The following is an 18805-nucleotide window of genomic DNA, read 5'->3' as shown; positions in this document are numbered from 1 at the left end:
TACGGGTTGCGTTGTCTTGGTGGTCTTATTTTTGCGCGCGCGTAAACCTGAACCGAGTTCTTGTGAGTCGACTGGACTTCACTTCAACCGCAAATACGTATGACACTGGTGTCGTATATTTATGAATTAATATATTACAATATACACAATTGGTGTGCAGAAAACATTTTGATGTAACGTGAAAGGCGCTGACATTTCTGCTTGACTAACGTGGAGTGATAAATGTTATTTTGTCTTTCGTCTTTTTTTTCTGAGACAATAAACATCTATTATATTTTCACCCTTTAAAGACTTTTAAAGCAGATTTCACTGCCACTCACTCATTCATTTGTGATCGTCGGATGAAACGATAAGTCTCGTGCGACTGCACGAGTTAATCGGCATCATTTAGCGTGCATGCGCTTAAGATATCGATCTAGCATGAAATTCAATGAGGAGACGTGGCTTGGTGTCCATGACCCACATTGTTGTGTTGTTAACGCACCCCATAGTGTGGTCAAGTTTGTTGTCGTTTTCATGAGCAGGTGGATTTGAGACTGTATATAGAATAAATACACTCAACTTTAGCGTAATGTGTTTTTATGTGGCTTCACAAAACGGATATGCAGAAATAAAAGTGCAATTTGTGATTAGATTGTGCCTTCTAAAACGCCATTGTTTTTTTCCAGATAAACAAGTGGTGGTTTAAAAAATATACATATTTTATGAATATGTATTTTAATAAAGTCTGCATTTGTTTTCATAGCCTACGTGCGCGTGTTTTCAACCCACCGACTTTCGTCTATTTTACGCGCTGTTCCAACCGCTTTCTGCGTCACTGTTTAGACCTTAAACTGATCTGATCACACTGAATACACTTTAAATTATACCAGCCTCGTTTTAAACACATCGTATGTTTTTCTAAAGGGCAAAAAAAAAAAAAAAAAGAAGCCTGAAAAGTGCACACAGAGCCTGCCAATTGCATCAATGTCCCTTTTGGATGTTAGGTTTCGCTTTTAAACTTTCCTTTAATGGTTCACTTAAGCATTTTAACAAAACAGCAATATTTGCATTTGTTAAGATATGGGATTAGACTATTTTGTTAATTGCGTCATATAGCCCCCATTTTGCTCCAAATGTGCTCTGTAAAGCAGCCTTTATCCATTCAATAGCCCCGGGGTATGCGCGCCCTGGGGGAGCTTATACGCCCGCTGCTCCAAATGCTTAATTTATTTATTCTTAATTTTGTGCCGATCAATTCATTGAAGCAAAAAGGAGCACGGTGTCTTTTTTAAAAGGAATAAAAGGGCGATTGTGGACGTGTAACCTCGACGGGGCCGACGTGAGGGCTCCCCTGACGCTGGAGAGCCGCTTGAGTCAACAGGCGCCCATCTAGCAGACTCGCCCATGTCTTTATGCCGGCTAATTTTTTATTTACGGCTTTTCTTTGACATGTCTCTTATCTATCAGATTAAAAGAAGGGCTTGTAACAAATCAGTCCGCCCGATTTACAACAGCATTAAAAGGGGACAAAAGGAGCAGGCAGTCAGTACCTGAGAGTCTGGTAGACGGGCGCAGCGCTGCAGCTGATTCGATGGTTTGAAAATACGCACGAAACAAAATACTTGAATCCTGAAAAAGAGCCTTTGTACGTTTCTTTAGAAATCAAGCAATTCTGCATGACAAAGGACAATTAATAAGCCGTCTTTTCACGACCAGCAGCTGGTTTCCCCGTCAAGGAAAGTTGGAAAAAATTCAGGCTGAATGCGCGCAAAAGCCCTTTGCGCGCACACAGCAACCCAAGGTGACCCATTTGGCACAGTTAAAATAACCAAGCCGAGGTAAAAGCGGGGGAACTGTCAAAAACATTTAAGCTGAAATATCTTGAAATTGCAAATCCCTTTATGTGGAGGGACGCTGCCGATGTGGGTTAGTGGTACAAAGGAGGTGGTTAAGTTGGAGAGGCTTTGCAAACGGACACGTGGCTTCTCAATGAGAGCGTGCAAGGCTTGCTTGTGCAGGCGCTGCACACTCGACTACTTTCAAACTTGTGCAGCCCAGTAAATAATCTTAAGGGCATCCATTATGCAAACCAAACAACTTTTAAGACTTGAGGTCTTTTTAAACACTTTTTTTTTTTAGTTGTTTGTTGTCCTCGTTTGAAATGATAAATAGCAGTTGCTGCTATGAGCTCACAACCCATTTTTAAAATATTGGCTTTAAGAGCAATTATTATAATTAGCCTAATCGTATTATGATGAAGTATAATTATTATTTTGGGGTCATTTTAAAGTATAAACACTTTTTTCCACGTTGAATGCCTTTTATTATATTTACATCGTATCAGGAATAGACAAACGCAACAGGCATATGCATAGCAAATTTTAGTTGAACTATTTATAAATAGCGATAGTGTACATTTTAACACTTTCCTATGTTTGCTGCTCTTGTTTTCATGTTTTTAGGCGTAATCCACGCATTTTTATATATTTTTTATTTTTTATTTCATTGTTTTTCCCTTTGGGGTGCAGACCCTGCCAAAGTGTCGGAGAAGGAAACTGTCGCCTTGAACTCCTGAGTGTATTCTTTTGCTGCAACATTTGAACCCATTCAGCTGCATATAATCTGTTTAACAGCTAATCAGTAATGTAACATGAAGGACCGGCACGCAGCTTCACTTCTCCCTCACGTTGCCCCCCTTCTTAATTGAATATTCAACGCGCGCAACCGTGCTTTTGCTTTGCTTTGCCTTTTTCAGACTGCTCAGAATGCGCCTTTTTTTCCCCATTCGGCCTCCGCTTATAGAAGCAGTGTCAGAGGTCGACTAATAATGAACTGACGTAGACATGGAAGTGACCTCTGCAAAGCGGCAAATTATAGACTTCTAGCGTGCGTGTGATGCTTGCTCCTTTACGCGTTTGGATGCATTTTCTGCTTCAGTAAATGATTTAACGCAAGCATTACAACCGCTAGTGCAGATTTTTTTGTTATTCCGATAGTTCATGAAACAATGTGGATTTCCCCTTTGAAAATTGAAAATAGGCAATATATATCGTGATGTTGTTTAAAAGAAACTGCATACACGTAAAAAAAAAACAAAACAACAACAACAGATTTTTACGCACGAAAATGCTGCTGTTTGATAGCGTTTTTAAAAGAGAAAATGTGGACACATTTCATTTCCCGCCTGTTTATTGAGTTCCACGCCGAGTTACTTTAGTGCACCTGCAACATGCACACTCAAACTTGCTGTGTTTGTTGCTGTGCGTCCAGCTGGAGTGCACCGCGTGGTCTCCTGCAGTTTGACGCATGAGCGTCATCTGCTGGTAAAGAAAAGACCAACTTCGGTTCGTTCTCTCATTGAAGTTCACAATTGCTGGGAGGTGGGGTGGGGTGGGGTGGGGTGGGGGATCTTTTGTTTTTAATGCTAAAAAAGACACGATTTGCAACTATAAACCAGCAATGAAACTGTAACTAAACCATGCTCTTGCAATGAAAAGTAAAGTTGTATCACTGATTGTTTCCTAAACTGCCCACAGTTATCTCCAAAACCACAATATCCATAATATTGTTTTAATATACTCTGTTTATATATACAATGTGTGCATATTGACTACTAAAGCACCAAGACCATGTACCACCTAAACACTTAATGAGTAATGTTGCCTCATATTTTCACTACAGTCTTTTTTTTTTTTGTACCAACATGTTGGAAATATGTGAAAGGCAAGAGTGTTTTTCTAGGACACAAACAACCCACTTATGTGTAAATGCCTCAGGTCTCTCAAAGGGGACCATGTGATTCAGGGGCCCCTCAAACACTGTTTTATAAGCACAGCATATTATTTGGCCTCTCTCCACGCACAATACCCCGAAGGAACAGACAGTCCATAAATAAACAATGTTAATATTAGTTAGATGGACTTTTTTTTTTAAACTGAATACAGTGTAAAAATACTGTACATAATTTATGCGGAATGTGAAAATTGCCAACACCTCGTCATCCCTTGCTTTGAATTTCTCCTCTGTAATGAAAGAAATCAAACAAGCAAAACATTTAATTTAAAGAACTCTTTATTGTCATCTTTGTTGTAGCAAAACTTTCCAAACGAGGACTAAACAAAGAAATAAAAATGGTCGTCACATTACGTAGAAGACATTTTGGGTAACAATACGAAACACATAACACAGTTAGATCAAATAAAACGAAATTTTATAGATGCTTTCGGTGGACGTATCCATGTTGATACAGTCAGTATGCACAAGTCAACCTCCAGGGTAGCAACTCCAGGATATGTCTCATAGGCTGTATCGGTTTCCTCTGCTTCTCCTCACAAAGCATCTTTGTCAGATAAAAAAAAAAAAAGCAAAAATATGCAGAAATAAAGGCGCACAAAAAGGTTCTTATGGATTAAAATTATTATCTGATGTACAGTCTTTATATCAGAAAAATGTATTTCCTTTTAAATATCATATTAATCACAGTCAAAAGCTAACTACGTTATATTTATTTGCTCATGTTTAAAGTTTACGCCACGTCACCAACAGACACATCTTCAGCAGTAGACGTCCTACAAACCATCGTAGCTAGCGCAGGTCAACTGTTAAACAGCGTCATTATCAGCTTTTAAACACTTCCTTTGATCCAGAAGCCGCAATGTTCGAGGATTTTTTTTTTCACTTGATGTAAGAAAATATGAAAATGTTGCAGGATGAATTTTGGTGTCCAAACTTTTTTCCTCCCAGGCTCCACATACAGAAAAATTGAAGGATGTAAGGGACACTTTCAAATGTGTCTACTTTAATTTATCCAGCACAACAAAATCAAGCAATTGCATATTGTTTATATATTAATGTTGATGTTATTGGAAAAACTGCTACATGAACAACTTTCTAGAATAAAAAACAGGAGCATTCTGTCGTAAGTTGGCCACTTTTCAAGAAAAAAATAATTCATGTGATATTTTCACAATTTGGACCTTGGCACAGAGCAGATTTTTTGCTTGTAAAAATGAATTATATTTATTCACCATAGTGTTATGAAGAGAAATGTTGTTACTTGTTTAATTGTAAATATCTCATTTGCATACATAGAAAAGCTCTATAATATGTTAAACAAAGTTATTAGGAGCAGATGTCATTTTTGGTGTATGCTGTGGGCTGCTAAAATAAGGATGGCGGGACACAAATGGCCCCTTGGGCCGTAGTTTGGACACCTCTGTTCTAATGTGTTCGAAGGTCTTCACTAAGTGGTACTGTTCCAATCTCGATCCATCAAATTGAAACGAACTTTATTGCTTAGTGGAAATTGGGTTTGTGACATATAGAAAATGTGCTCATAAATGCAAAACACTCTTTCGGAATTGTTACAGTTCAGCTGGACATACAAGAACTCTGTTTTTTTTTTTTTTTTTTTTTTCGCTAAGAGAAACTCAACAGGTCGTAGCTAGCGTTTATGAGCTATGTAGAAAACTATCTCCAGTCAAACTAACTTTCATTGGTTTTCAAGTATAAAATAAGAGTCAATTCTGCAGCTAAATGATGGATTATCAAAAGCTGATTGTCAGTCATATGTTCTCAAAAGCATTTGTTTGTGATAAAGTGACTTAAGCACCACACACGGGGTCAAAAAACAAACAAAAAAAACGTTGTATATGTGATTCGCAGATAGATCTCCGAAATGAACAATACAGTATTTCTCTTAAATATTTCATGAAAGTAGTGAGAAGTCTTAATTTAACAAAATGCTTCATACTGTACATGTCCTCCGTGTCTCAGAAAGTTATTTACATCCAGCCAGTCTGTATGATTACTCTATCTGTCGGTGGTTCCTGCTATCAAATATCATCGATCTCCTCTGTGGCTGATAAAAGCAGCTGGTTGAGGTTTCTAGTCTCTGACCACTTTTTGGAATCGTCATTTTATTTTGGAGAGCAATCCCCTCTCCCGAAGTCTCTTTCACCGCTGACTCGTCCTCATTCAGGCTCTTGATGGATGACAGAAGCTTGCTGTCGTCGCCCGACGGAGGGTAATCCATTATGGGGAAAGGCGGACTGAACAGTATCAGACTCTGAGGTCTCTGCCGGTTCCGAAAAGACGGCCTTTGTAAAAGGTTTGCTCTGTTGGCTTTGGGACAGTCAACAAAGACTTCAAGACTTGGTGGATGCCGCCTGGTGATGACTGGAAGTTCTGTCGTGCTGGTCCTCGCGTTCTCAGCTTGTTTCTCAACTTTTGGCTGGGACGGGTGTTTGGGCACGGGTTCTTTATTCTCTAATTCCTCCTTCAGATCGGACATCGCTGGGAGAGCTGCAGCGTGGCTTTTCTCCGTACTGGTTTTCGGACATTCCTGGTCTTGCTCCTTCCCGCTCTCAAGGTCGCCATCTCTCCTGGAGTGAGGTATCTGACTATACTGCACCTTGGGCGGTACGACAGGCACGGCTTTAGCCTGGCATGTCTTTATCATGAAGGCGGTCCGCACCGACGACACGCTGACTGGGGCGGAGTTTCGCCGCAAAGGCGCCTGCCGATCGTTCAGGAACAAGTCCAAGTCGGAGAGGAGCCCGCCGTTTACAGTCCCGGACAAACTCCTCGAACAGGAGGAAAGCTCGCATGCAGGACGGCTTTGCTGATTGGAAATGTCCCGAATGCATCGAGGCCCCAAGTCCAAATTAAGGGAGTACGGCCTGTGCTTGGAAAGGTTGCATTCTTCCCGTTTCTCGGACCCTGCGGAATCGTATGACATCTGTCGGTAAAAGTGTTGTGATGGTTTCTGTTTTTTTGCGCCGCATTTCCCGGCTGGAGCTTGCGTTCCGTTGCTGGTGTTGACAGCAGGCAAGTGGGTCAATTTAGTTTCACTTTTGCTGCTGGTGGTTTGAGGAATGCTTCCTGACAAGGTCTTAGCCAGAGATGATCTTTTTGACGGTTTGCTAGCGCATGACTGAAATAAGGTCCGTTCCTCATCCGAGTTCAAAGTTACCTCTTGTGAGCTGGACAACGATTCTTGTTTGAACAATTGCTCCACGTCAGGGGAGTGCAGTGGACTGGTGACCCACTGCTTGTTGGAGCTGAGGTCCTCCCATGATTCCACCAGGTCCAGTTCCTCAGAATTTCCTGCACATCCTTCATCATCCTCATGGATTGGCAGGTCCAGAGAATTGGGCCTTTCCTCCAAACAGACAGAAAACCTTGAAATAACGTCAGGAATTTTCTCTCCTTCACATGACATGTTTTGCTCTCCTTCAGGACTTTCGTGTTCCTCAGATTGTCTTTGGCCGTTGGATGCTGCCGAGGAGCCTCCGACTATCGCCGGAGCTTTAACTTCACCTACACTTTCCTTTAAAGAAAGTTGGCACTGTTCGATATGAGCTGCGTCTTTGTTCAAAGGCGGAATTTTTGGAGACATCTGCCGCTCTTTCTTATCCGTTTCATCCAGAGCGGGGCTGACCATTTTTCTGTTCTCATTGACCCAAACATCATTTTTATAGAGAGAAAACGGGATGTCTGACTCTGAAGGCTGCTTCTTTGTTGATTCAGCCTTGGAGGGGTTGGGATGATAATCGAGAGAGGAATTCGAAGTCTGGTCGTTGCAGAACATGGACAGTGATGGAGAGCTGCGACTTCTTTTCGACTTGACATCCAAGGTTAACCTCTTGTTTTCGGAAGGTAAAATGGAATCCTCAGCCTTATCCAGCTGGTCAGTTTCAGCTTCGGTTATTTTCAGCTCTTGGCGGACGTCATGCCAAAGCTCGTCTGCATTTCGTAAATCCTTATCCTGGATTAAAAAGAAGCGACAAATAAATAAATACTTGTTTAACCCTGGAGAACCCAAGAACCCTTTTCTTCTTTGGAAAATTATGAATTATACATTAAATGACTGCTATAAGTTCACTGAACACCAAAATATATGTTTTTTCAATGTTTTTTTTTTTCAATTTATTCCCTAATTTAGGATTAAGGTGAAATTTGACCCTTTGGGATTTAGGGGTATCATTTTGAAAAATCTGAATAACAAAAACTGTCAGTAAACTATTTAGAATTTAAGAAAATAATCAATCAAATACACAGCTACATTGAACAATATAATTTTTTGGTTTTATTTGTTGCATTTTAGCCATCTTGTCACCACAACTCTGGCTCATGTTAGTGCAATATTCATCCACTAGATGGCCCCATGCAGGGGTCAGAAGTGGCACTCTGGACTTTTGAAGTTAAATTTGTAAAAAAACAAAACAAGTCTTTGTTATTTGAGTAGCAGAATTTATAGGGGCCAAATTTGACCCCGTGGGTTCTCCAGGGTTAAGTCATTCACTAACAGCCCAGTTAAAATAGATTTTTGACGTCGATAGCTGTCAATGACACGGAATGAGTTAGCTTGAGACTTTTGTAAGCAATTCTAACAAAAAGAGGATTGACCTGTTGAGCAGTGTTTTTTTGGCTGTCCAGTTGCTGCCCAGTCATTTGTGTTGTTGTGGTGCCTTCTCTCACAACTGAAAGCTCTTCCACTGGAGTATCACTCTTCACTTCGCTGGCTCCCTCGACCACTTCTTTGCTTGAATCTGAGAACAAACCATTTAAAAAGATAGTGGTAGTCTGCAGTTGCTAACCTATGCTAGCAAATATGACAGTAGCATACAAGCTGTTTCAGAAAAGACCTAAAAGTGGTGTCACAAAAGAGATATTTCAAATCCAGACTACAAAATTTGATAGTGCTACGTCTTCATGCACGCAGTATTCCAGGATCCTCCACAGTTCCATCATCACAGCCATCATGATGTCCTCCACGTCTTCATAACGGGTCCCCTTGAGTTTGGGAAAGTAGCCAGATCAGGAACTGACTGGCGTGTTGTCATGGTGAAGCAGTCACGGGTTGTCCCGTCACAGCTCTTGCCTCTTCTCACATGCATAACAAAGAAAACATCGCAAGATCTCTTTGTTGACGTGCTGGATGACCGTCTGGCCCACATTGAAACTCATAGTTTGTCATTTGGGTTTAAAATACATCTTTTGTGACACTGAAATTTAGCTGGCACATCTGACCCCTGTTAACTCTTTGACCGCCAAAAACGATTAATAACGTTTAGTAAAATCCAAATGAGTGCCGCCAAAAACGTTAAAAGACGTTAACGGTCACGGCTCTGGCTGGGTTCTGAAGTGTTCGGTTTAAGTGAACGGTATGGGATTTTTTAAATAGGTTTTAGGTGAACTAATGAATACACACTCACACGCACGCACACACGCACATGCACATACACATTCACATACACATACACACCCACATGCAAAATAAAAAAAATACAAAATTAAAATTAAAAACATTTGAATTTTTTTTTTTAAATAAAAAGAGAGAGAGAGCAATGATGGTCATGACATGTCAAATCGGTAAAATTACCAAATGAACAATACTGAGCTCTCCAGAAAAAAAAAAGAAGAAAAAAAAGAAACTCATAGTTTGTCATTTGGGTTTGAAATACATCTTTTGTGACACTGGGATTTAGCTGACACATCTGACCCCTGTTAAGGGTCACGGCTCTGGCTGGGTTCTGAAGTGTTCGGTTTAAGTGAACGGTATGGGATTTTTTTAATAGGTTTTAGGTGAACTAATGAATACACACTCGCACGCACGCACACACGCACATGCACATACACGTACACACCCACATACAAAATAAAAAAAATACAAAATTTAAAAAAAAATACAAAATTAAAAAAATACAAAATAAAAAAAATACAACATTAAAAAAATACAAAATTAAAAAAATACAAAATTAAAAATAATAATAATAATAAAAAGAGAGAGCGCAATGATGATGACATGTCAAATCGGTAAAATTACCGAATGAACAATACTGAGCTCTCCAGAAAAAAAAGAAACTCATAGTTTGTCATTTGGGTTTGAAATACATCTTTTGTGCGATTTAGCTGACACATCTGTTAAGGGTTATGAAGGAATAAAGAAAAGGAATGACTGGATTTGGAACAGATTGTAGTGGTTAAGCAACCTGCATTTTAAAAAGAGTTCCAAAAGGCAGCTCTTACCCTCTGACGTAACACTTGAGGCCAGCTCCGATGCTTTTTTCTTCTCTGCTCCGTCTTTCTTGTCAGAATCCACTTGAGGACAGTTGTTGCTTTTCCCACCACTGCTCTGCTCGGAGGTTTCTCTGCAGGGTTTCAGCGTCGCCGCAGCCATTCTGTCCTTGGCCAGCCCCCTGCACGGCGTGCTGTTGGAGCTGATAACGGCCGACACACGCAGAGGTACCGACACAGCGAAAGGCTCCGATATGTTGACGGCTCTGCGTTGATGCCTCGGCGACGACTCCAGTGGGAAGAAGCTTCCCGGGAAGGAAGGTCGCGAGGTGCTGTTGTAGGTGGAACCCGAGTACAACATCCTCCTGTTTTTAGGCGATGTGGGTTTGTAGCCACTCGGGTCATCTCCCTTGAACACCTTCAGCTGCTCCGGCAGTGTTCTTTGAGGAGTTGCCGAAGCGCCTGATGACCCTTGACCCTTTTGGCTCAAGCCGGCGTTCCAACCGCCTGTTGCTCCGCCAGATTTATTCCCCTTAAAATCCCAGTTTTGCTCGTGCTCACTCAAGTCATAAAGCGAATCGGATCCCAGCGTTCTTGATTTGACATCTGGAACAAAAATGCCGCCTTGTCCACTGGATTGACTCGTTCCAGTTCTGTCATCATCTGGAAACGACAGGAGGCGGAGCAAAAAATGATTCTTTTTGAGACTTGCACATATCGTTTTACTTGGCAATGACTTTACCTGTTGGCAAGGAGCACAGCGACTCCATGCTTCTGGATGGTCGAAGAGATGCTTTTTCTGAAGGCAAAATGCATTATTATCAGACACAGAGCAAAACAGGACACACTAAATACATTTCTATCTCAAATTTGCTGTGTATGGATACGGTGATAAATTGGATTACCATGTGGAATTTGATCAAATTAATGTTTGTATCAATGAGAGAGTTGTGTTCATATCTCCAACAAATGGAGGTACAGTGGATTGCATTACTTAGCAGCATCCACCAGATGGCGCAATCAATTCAGGCCCCTCTACTTTACTGCTGTAGATGTCCAAAACCAAAAGGGCTATTGTGTAAGAAAATCTTCTGTAACTCCATAATGGCTGTCATGAGACTGATTTCACACAGTAACATGCTCATTTCTCAACAAGAATTACTTGGCGGGAGTTCCTGCTGGTTAAACAAGAAAATTGTTTTCCTGTCACTGACAAACAGTCCATCTTGCTGTTCCAGTCACAGGTTTACTTGCCTGATAACCCCGGAGCTCTAATGAACACACTTCCATTCCGGCTCAGCTTTCCTTTGGAGTCCACAGACCGTCCCAAGTTGAAGATGGATTTCCATTTTTTAGATTTCCCAGAAAGCTTTCTCCTAAAAGAAAAGGAGTCGTCAACCTAACTTGATTCCGCACACCGATTGTCCACTCGGTGAACTGCGACCTACTTGCTGTCCAAGTCGATGACGGTGTGGTAGAGCGTGGCCGTGCTGGCGTCGGGCAGACTGTTCTCACGTTGGCGTTCTTTATGCACCGGATGATTTGGACTCAAGGAGCGGGCTTGGGCTTCTTCCAGGCTCATCAGTTTCATCGGTCCGCACTGACCGCTAATCGGGAGCGTGGCGTACTTCTCCCCGCACAGCAAACCGGGCCCTGTTGAAGAACCATATCTCATGTTTTTGCTAACCTTTTCAGGGTTCGTTGGCATTAGATCACACACACAAGTGACTCGTATGATTGGTGATGGCACGCACCGCCCAAGGTGAATTAGACAATTTTTATACCTTCTTTGGGTTTGATTTGCACAGAGTCGCCGTTAAAGATCTGCTCTGTGTGATTTAGAATGAACTCCACCACCGACTGTTGTATTCGCACCTCCTGGAAAGCCATGTCTCCATTACCAGATGCGGCCTCAATTGTTTTGGATCTGTGGAAATAAATCACACATTTGGTCTTGCTGAAAAAATGAAAAAGGGCCGATTGTTGCTGATTTGTTCCTTATTATGCATGAGCCAAACTCACCTTAAAAGATTAGGAGCCCAAACTAAGGCCAGATTGCGTGTGTGCATGTTTGTCTGGGCGCTCAAAGTGGCGAGGCGGGCCAAATGCTTCGTCAGGTACTCCAGAGTCCTAAAGGCAGTTGAAAAACACTCAATGCGAAGACTTCAATCAAGTATGAAACGGCATGAAGTGCTGCAGTTCACCTGAAGTGAGGGCTCGGCAGTTGCTTAACCGTCTTCTGAATGTGTAGAAGTCTTTCATGATCTCCGCACACCGAGGCCACTTCCTGTCAAATAAATGTCATGTTTTTATTCCCCTCGCTGCTTTATTTGGAATATGAACCGAATTCCTGAGCTTGTGCGAACAAAGTCAACTCCCTCCCAGCGGGACCTGGACGCTCGCGTGAACGTCAACAAACCTGTGCCAGAGCATGTGCGCTCGAAAATGATGGGACTGAGGCCTGAACACATTTTCTAGATTTGTCCGTCATGTGCGACGGATATAAATTGCTTTTTTTACAGTCTCAAATGTGTCTGGCAGCAAATCTGGTGGCAAAGTTCCAAGAAAAAAAAATTGGGAAAAATAAAACACAGGATGACGGTTATATACCCTAAAAGCTTCCAGGAAGGTTATTGGGGATGGAGGGGAAGTTGAAAATCACCTTCAAATGACGAATCACACAAAACACAGATCTGGAAACGTGAGATAGCGACAAAAGTATTGGCACACTTCAGAATTTGGAGTTGGTGGCCCCATTTTGGGAACATTTCAAGATTTTGTTGAGAGGCCACAATACATGGATAAGAGCACATGGCTCACAAGCACTGTTGCAGGTTAGAAGGGGTTTGAGGTAGTTTTGTTCCGATACAGAAACATTGGACGAGATCCCATTTATTTTTATTTTTCAGACCAATATGGTACGGGTTATTCACTCCTTCAGTACTCACTGATGCCGACCACCGATACCTCTTGTACTTTTGATGTACAGCGTTCCCTCGCAATAACGTGGGTAACTTTTCGCGTTTTTTTTTTTTTTCAAGTTAAATTTTGCATGCATTTTATTTTATTTTTTTTTACAATAATGTACCTACCGGTATTTTGTAACATTTATGAAGGTTTTAACATTGAGAATGTTTTAGAGCCTTAAAACATTTATAATAAATGTAAAATAAAAAGCTACTTCGCGGATTTCATTTATTAGCGGGTATTTTTTAGAACCTAATCCCAGCGGAAAATGAGGGCACACTGTATATAATTTCATTTAACACAATGACCAAAAAATGTGAACAGGCGTTTCTTTCTGACGCAGAGGATTCGCCGATGTCTCATGTTGGATTAAAAAAATAAAATAAATTGGCTTAAGTATCAGGGGCTGGTATCGGCAGCCTCTACGACTACCTGAAATCTTAAAATAAGATACCGATACCTGGTATCAGTATTCATCCATCCCTACTATTAACTCTTTCACTGCCAGACGTTTTCAGAAATGGGATGTCGCCAGTGCCAGCCGATTTAAGCATTTTGAATGATCTTTCAAGGTCCACAGAAAATGTTGTGTTTGGACTATGGAAACACACATACTACCAAATGAAAGATTGAACTTCAGATCATCTTTCATCAGAAAAAAAAGTTTGTTTCTACCTTATTCCGTTCTTCAGTAATCAACAATAGAAAATGGTTGGTTTCACCGAAATGCTCTGTTTTGAAACAAAAAGCGGAGAAAAAGAGCTTTTTGTGAAACGATGTTATTTCATGCACTCTAGTGAATTCTACACTTCTTTTTGTCCATGAATGATGCCACAAACACCTAAATAGTGCTTTACTTCTGTAATACACCACCACCAACAATGAAAAAGTGTTTTTGGATTGCAAAATACGTTTATTTCCATTCAACAGTGTAACAATTTGACAAAACAATTTCGCAAACTATTTACAAATGTGTGCAACTGTGGTACTATTTACAATTATGTGGATGCTTCAAATACAGTTTTTCTTTGTGTAACACTGCCCTGCGTGCAAGGAGAAGGAGCAGGATTTGCACAACAGATACGTTTCACTTCGATTGTCCGTTTCGCGTGCAGACGTTACACTTTCTTGACGGCTTTTTTTCCCGGAGAATAGCAAGTAGCAGACTGTACCCACTACTCCGATGAATATGCATTGGACTCGGGGCACTCTTCGTCGTCCGATTGAACGTCCGCCTGAGCGTGCTCGGTTGTGCTCCGCGTTTTCCGGTATTAGCATCGCTAGCCCGTGAACCTTTATGACGTCGTCATAGCCGCCGCGTCAGCGCTTCCAACTTCGGCGTCAAACTCGGAGTCACCATCATCATCATCGATGATGATCATCGTCGTCATCAATGTGCTCTTTAGCGTTGGTCGATGCCTTTCGTCTTTGAAAAAAATTCCCAAGTGTGAGCTGCTTGCAACCGGTCGCCATTGTTCGCTTCTTCAGCCATCTAGCTCCGCCTCACGTCTTCTACTGACGCCTACCCAATCTTGTCAAAAGAGAGTCATTGCTGCCATCTAGGGGCCAAAAATAGTCATTAGGCTAACTAGATCTGCTTGAAACTTTCACCACAGCTGGCCAAGGCTTTCCTCCACCCGTTTAAAAAAAAAAAAAAAATTGGATGACGTCTTTTAACGTCATTGGCGGCCCTCCGTAGGTTTTTACTTGACGTCTTTTAACGTCCATGGCAGTGAAAGAGTTAATACACTTAATCTCATTAACATTCCGGTTCTGAGAGCTGGCTAGTGATTCTGAGCATTTATTTTTATTTGTGGCCTTGTTGTTAAGGCTGCTTGTGATTTGTCAAGATGTGTGGCGGCGTCAGCTTCCACACTAAGCAGAAGGGGGAAGTGGGAGGTTTCAGACATGCAGTACACTAAGCACGCGATATTGGCAGGCTCCACAAGCAACCCGCGTTAGACATGTTCATTTTAGACACAATTTGGTACTAAATTGAAGCAATAGAAGAGGAAAAAGACGAAATTCCCATCACTTCTTTGTTCATCCTGCATGAGCGGCCGACTTACCGTGAACTTGCTATATAGCTCATATGTGAGCAGCGGATTTGGTAGCTCCCTGAAGTAGAGCTTGCATAAGGAACCCACACAGTGGATGTCCTGGAGGTACACTTCCTTTGTAAGGTCAGGGCACGCCTCAGCGCTGAATTCCTGTCTGCACGCACACACACACACACACACACACACACACAGCTGATAAATGACGCGGTAGGATTGACTGTTCAAGTCATCTGTTGTAGATGTCAAAAGCGACGTACCTGAGTCGCTGGATGTTTGAGGTGACCCCTGACAACCTGTAGATCCCATGCACAATCCCGTGCTTCTCGATGAACTCTGCACATTTCTGTAGAACCTGAGGCACTTAAGTGTAGAAATAGTTTTGACGTTAGTCATATCTGGTCGCGTCATTTTAAATGTGGCAACGTGATGGTCAAACTCATGTTGCCTTTAATGGTACGGGCTTGTTTTCTCTCCTTTCGGGTTCCTGATTGTAGGTGGCCTTTGACAGGAAGTTAAAAATGGTTTGTTTGTTTCAGAGGAAGGTTGACACACCCAGCCCTTGTAGCGGGTATTACTTACGACATTTCCTCTAATAGAAAACGGCTACCGACACGGCCGACATGACTTTCTTCGCTTCTAAGTGCATCACCTTCAGCTTGGCTGACTTAGTTGGAACATTTCAATCTCAACTTACCTTTGCCTTTGTTTTTCGAAATGAAATCATTGCGTTGACTAGTCTAACTTTGAACTACGCCCTCACGTGCACGTATCTTACTGCGAAGATAGTTTATGAGCTATTTTTAGACGTGCTTCGGCTTCCCTCATCTCCGGCTGTAGGTTGCGTGCCTGCGGTGAAAAACTGGATGATGACCAGTGTCGCTGCCCTGATTTATGTCCTCTGTCTTTTCACCCAGACGTCAACACAGGGACACTTTTAGCTGCTGCTCAGGCTATATTTGTCTCGATTTGCTTTAAATGTGCATTTTCAGTTGTCTTTACTGGAAGGCCCAAGCAGGTTTTTCCCAGCTTTTATAAAATTACATCTTGAAGCCGGGTGAGGGAATTGTTTGTGTGGATGCCAGCTTGACTACATAATGTTGGGACATTTGTATAGATGACATATTACATACAGAACGTTGTTGACCAAATTAACAGCATTTTATCAGCATTTATGAAATTACACATTTACACCACTGCCTATTGTATTAAAATGTCATGTGGATTGTAGGCCAACATTTGATTTGTTGTGTCAGCAATGCTGTAATGACCTTTTACTGAATAACAATTTCAGTAGCGTGCAGACCTCCACCATGGAACTGTTAGCAAAAATGTGGAGTCTTATTTCCTTTTTTCCCCCGCTATCACGCTACTTCCTGGTTCACGGTGGATGATGTGTGATACGGTCACAATTCTGACGGCTGAATAATTTCATTGACGACTCAATGTGGGAAGTTTACCAACACGTGATTGTCTTTTTTTTTTTTTTACCACATCTCATAGTTTGGTATTTGGGCATGTACTAACCTAATGTGTTGCATTAGCTGTTTTAATGTCAATATGGTGGTTGTTGGAAAAGGTCATCAAAACAAGCTATTGGTGAAGACTTGCACAGTAAAGTAGCCTACAACTGACACCTTTTTTTTTGAGAATACCTTTTTTACTCTACATTTAGGTTTTGCACAGATAAAGTACATATCCAAAGTGGTATGTTTTGTACAGTAGTTTGTGAGTCTTTATTGAGTAGTTGAATGCGTTTGTGGAAAATGTATTGAGCAGCAAAATCCAGCCGTTTTTTTTTCCATCTCAAGGAGAGGCCATTTTGAAAAGGACATCACATTTGCTCAGGGTTCAGGTAATGACCAATCAGGGCTCAGCTTCAGAAGACAGGCGAGTCATGATTGGTCGTTACGTGAGGCCTGAGCAAATGTAACGTCCTTTTAAGTTGATAGCATGTGGCAAAATGGCCGCCCACTGAGGTGGATAAAAACAGCTCTGCTTAATTGATATTCCTCCAAAGCAATATTAATCAGAATGCCATGTTTAGACTATTGGGGCCGCATAGAACGTATTATTATTATTAAGAAAATGAGCTTGATTGTGGGTACATACTATTTGTACTCATTGTCTGAGTAAAATGTAGTCTCACAATTTAGTTATGTATTACTTTGTACCTCCTACGAGCAGGATTACGCAACAACTAAACAACTGGTTCTCATGATACCTTTTAGAGAAGTGTGTAGAGGAAAAAAATGATGATCAAGCAAATTCTAAGGATGAACTTTTTTCACCATAACGGTCCCTTGTTTATCCATTTTTAATATATTTCCCTTTACCCAGCATGAATTAGTTCTTGGTTTAGCATGCTAGCATATGCTTCACAATCTTACAATGCTATTCTTTTTTCTTTTGCCTTTTGAATGGATACAACAGATCGCGCCTGAATTAGCAAGTGGTCAACTAACTTTTTATTTTTCTCAAGATACCCAACCTTGAAGGTCTTACTAATCTTTTTTTATTTTATTTTTTATTTTTTCCCTTACTAATCTTGTTATTAGAGGGATTTATTCATTTTGTTGCTCAGTATCGACTTTAAAAATAAATAAATGTTAAAATAATAAAAAAAAATATATGTATATTTTTTTTAATGTTTTTTTTTTTTTTAGTGTCTACCCATATCTATGACAGAGGTTGACGGCAGTGTCACCGTACCCCCTCCCTCACTTCCTGGACTGAATGCTCCGCCTCACATTGTGAAAATGCACCCCCTCAACCACTGCATATTAAAATTACATTCAAAGTTTTCTTTCCCCCTCTTTTACATAACATGTTACTCCCCAAAACCTTAATTGGTAGTTTAAAAAAATAATGATATCAACAGCAAAGGTGCTATGTATGAGTAAATTGACCGTCTTGTTCTTTGTGTCTCTGCTAGTTTCCTGTCGGCAGCAGCGAAGCCCAGACGGCGAGTCTCAGGGACTCTCCGTCACTGGAAGCAATTGAATCCAAAAAAATGAGATGCAGCCACACCCAAACTTCACAAATGAGCAGTGACACGGGGCAAAAGGTGAATGAATGGCATGTAAATGTCAAATGTTTGAATATATTTTGAACAAAACGCACTAGTAAGTTGTTTACTTTTGTCTTTTATGGTATTCGGTTTACGTGTCCCATTACTACTATGCTACAAATGTATCGTATTGTAGTATACCATCCTAAATTTTAGTGGTCCGACACAATTATTTGTTCATTCTGTTTGAATGAGAAGAAAATCAAGGTGTTACCATCCTGTCCTGAGTTCTGGAGATGTTCCGTCAAGTCACAGCCGAACGCATTTTCACTTCCTTTCGTCTTTGACTTCTGCTTGGTCCCTTTTTTCTTCATGTGGTTCCAGTTAACGGTTCCGTTGATTAGCAGCTCCTTGTAAACGTATACGATGAATCCATATGACCCCGAGCGAGGGGGGTGAGCTTGCGGATCAAAAAGCAGCCGCGTAGAAGTCCCCGGCAATCTTCTCCCAAATGTGCTGCATCCGCTCACATTTTGTGGAAGCGCACGACGACTGGAGGCTGAGGGCAGAAGTGACGTCACTTGTTTAAACTTTGGAATTTTTGGGGTAGCATTGCTTCACAGGAATGACCGAGTGACACTTTTGGTTTGCTGGACGTGGCAACCAGCCGCTTTATCTGTGAAGGACTTGCAGAAACAGCATTAGAATCGCTCTGTTTCCTGTTGTTGGGATTTTTTTCTCTCCCTTCTACTGGCCAGTCCTCTGTGCT

At 41.3% G+C, this 18805-nt stretch overlaps 1 protein-coding gene across 1 annotated transcript; it reads right to left on the bottom strand.

The window, feature by feature from the left end:
- Window positions 1–4035: 4035 nt before the first annotated feature.
- Window positions 4036–18666, bottom strand: arhgap31 (Rho GTPase activating protein 31). The gene is made up of 12 exons (XM_077546256.1): window positions 18311–18666; window positions 15287–15389; window positions 15039–15183; window positions 12207–12289; window positions 12025–12132; window positions 11787–11929; window positions 11451–11655; window positions 11257–11378; window positions 10745–10801; window positions 10015–10665; window positions 8392–8534; window positions 4036–7750 (listed from the first exon to the last, which is right to left on the bottom strand). The coding sequence occupies exons 1-12, from the start codon at window positions 18408–18410 to the stop codon at window positions 5789–5791; spliced, it is 3822 nt and encodes a 1273-aa protein (XP_077402382.1). The 5' UTR covers window positions 18411–18666; the 3' UTR covers window positions 4036–5788.
- Between the last annotated feature and the right edge of the window lie 139 nt (window positions 18667–18805).

Source organism: Vanacampus margaritifer, chromosome 16 (genome assembly GCF_051991255.1).
Source record: "Vanacampus margaritifer isolate UIUO_Vmar chromosome 16, RoL_Vmar_1.0, whole genome shotgun sequence".
Classification (NCBI taxonomy): domain Eukaryota; kingdom Metazoa; phylum Chordata; class Actinopteri; order Syngnathiformes; family Syngnathidae; genus Vanacampus; species Vanacampus margaritifer.
This window is presented reverse-complemented; position numbering and strand designations above follow the sequence as displayed.

Bases quoted from the DNA above. Each gene is read 5' to 3' on its own strand.
- arhgap31 (XM_077546256.1), bottom strand. From the start codon at position 18,410: ATGAAGAAAAAAGGGACCAAGCAGAAGTCAAAGACGAAAGGAAGTGAA. The intron at 11,930-12,024 runs GTGAGTTTGGCT...TTATTTCCACAG, and splicing joins TGGGCTCCTAATCTTTTAAG to ATCCAAAACAATTGAGGCCG. The intron at 11,379-11,450 runs GTAGGTCGCAGT...CTTTTCTTTTAG, and splicing joins GTCATCGACTTGGACAGCAA to GAGAAAGCTTTCTGGGAAAT.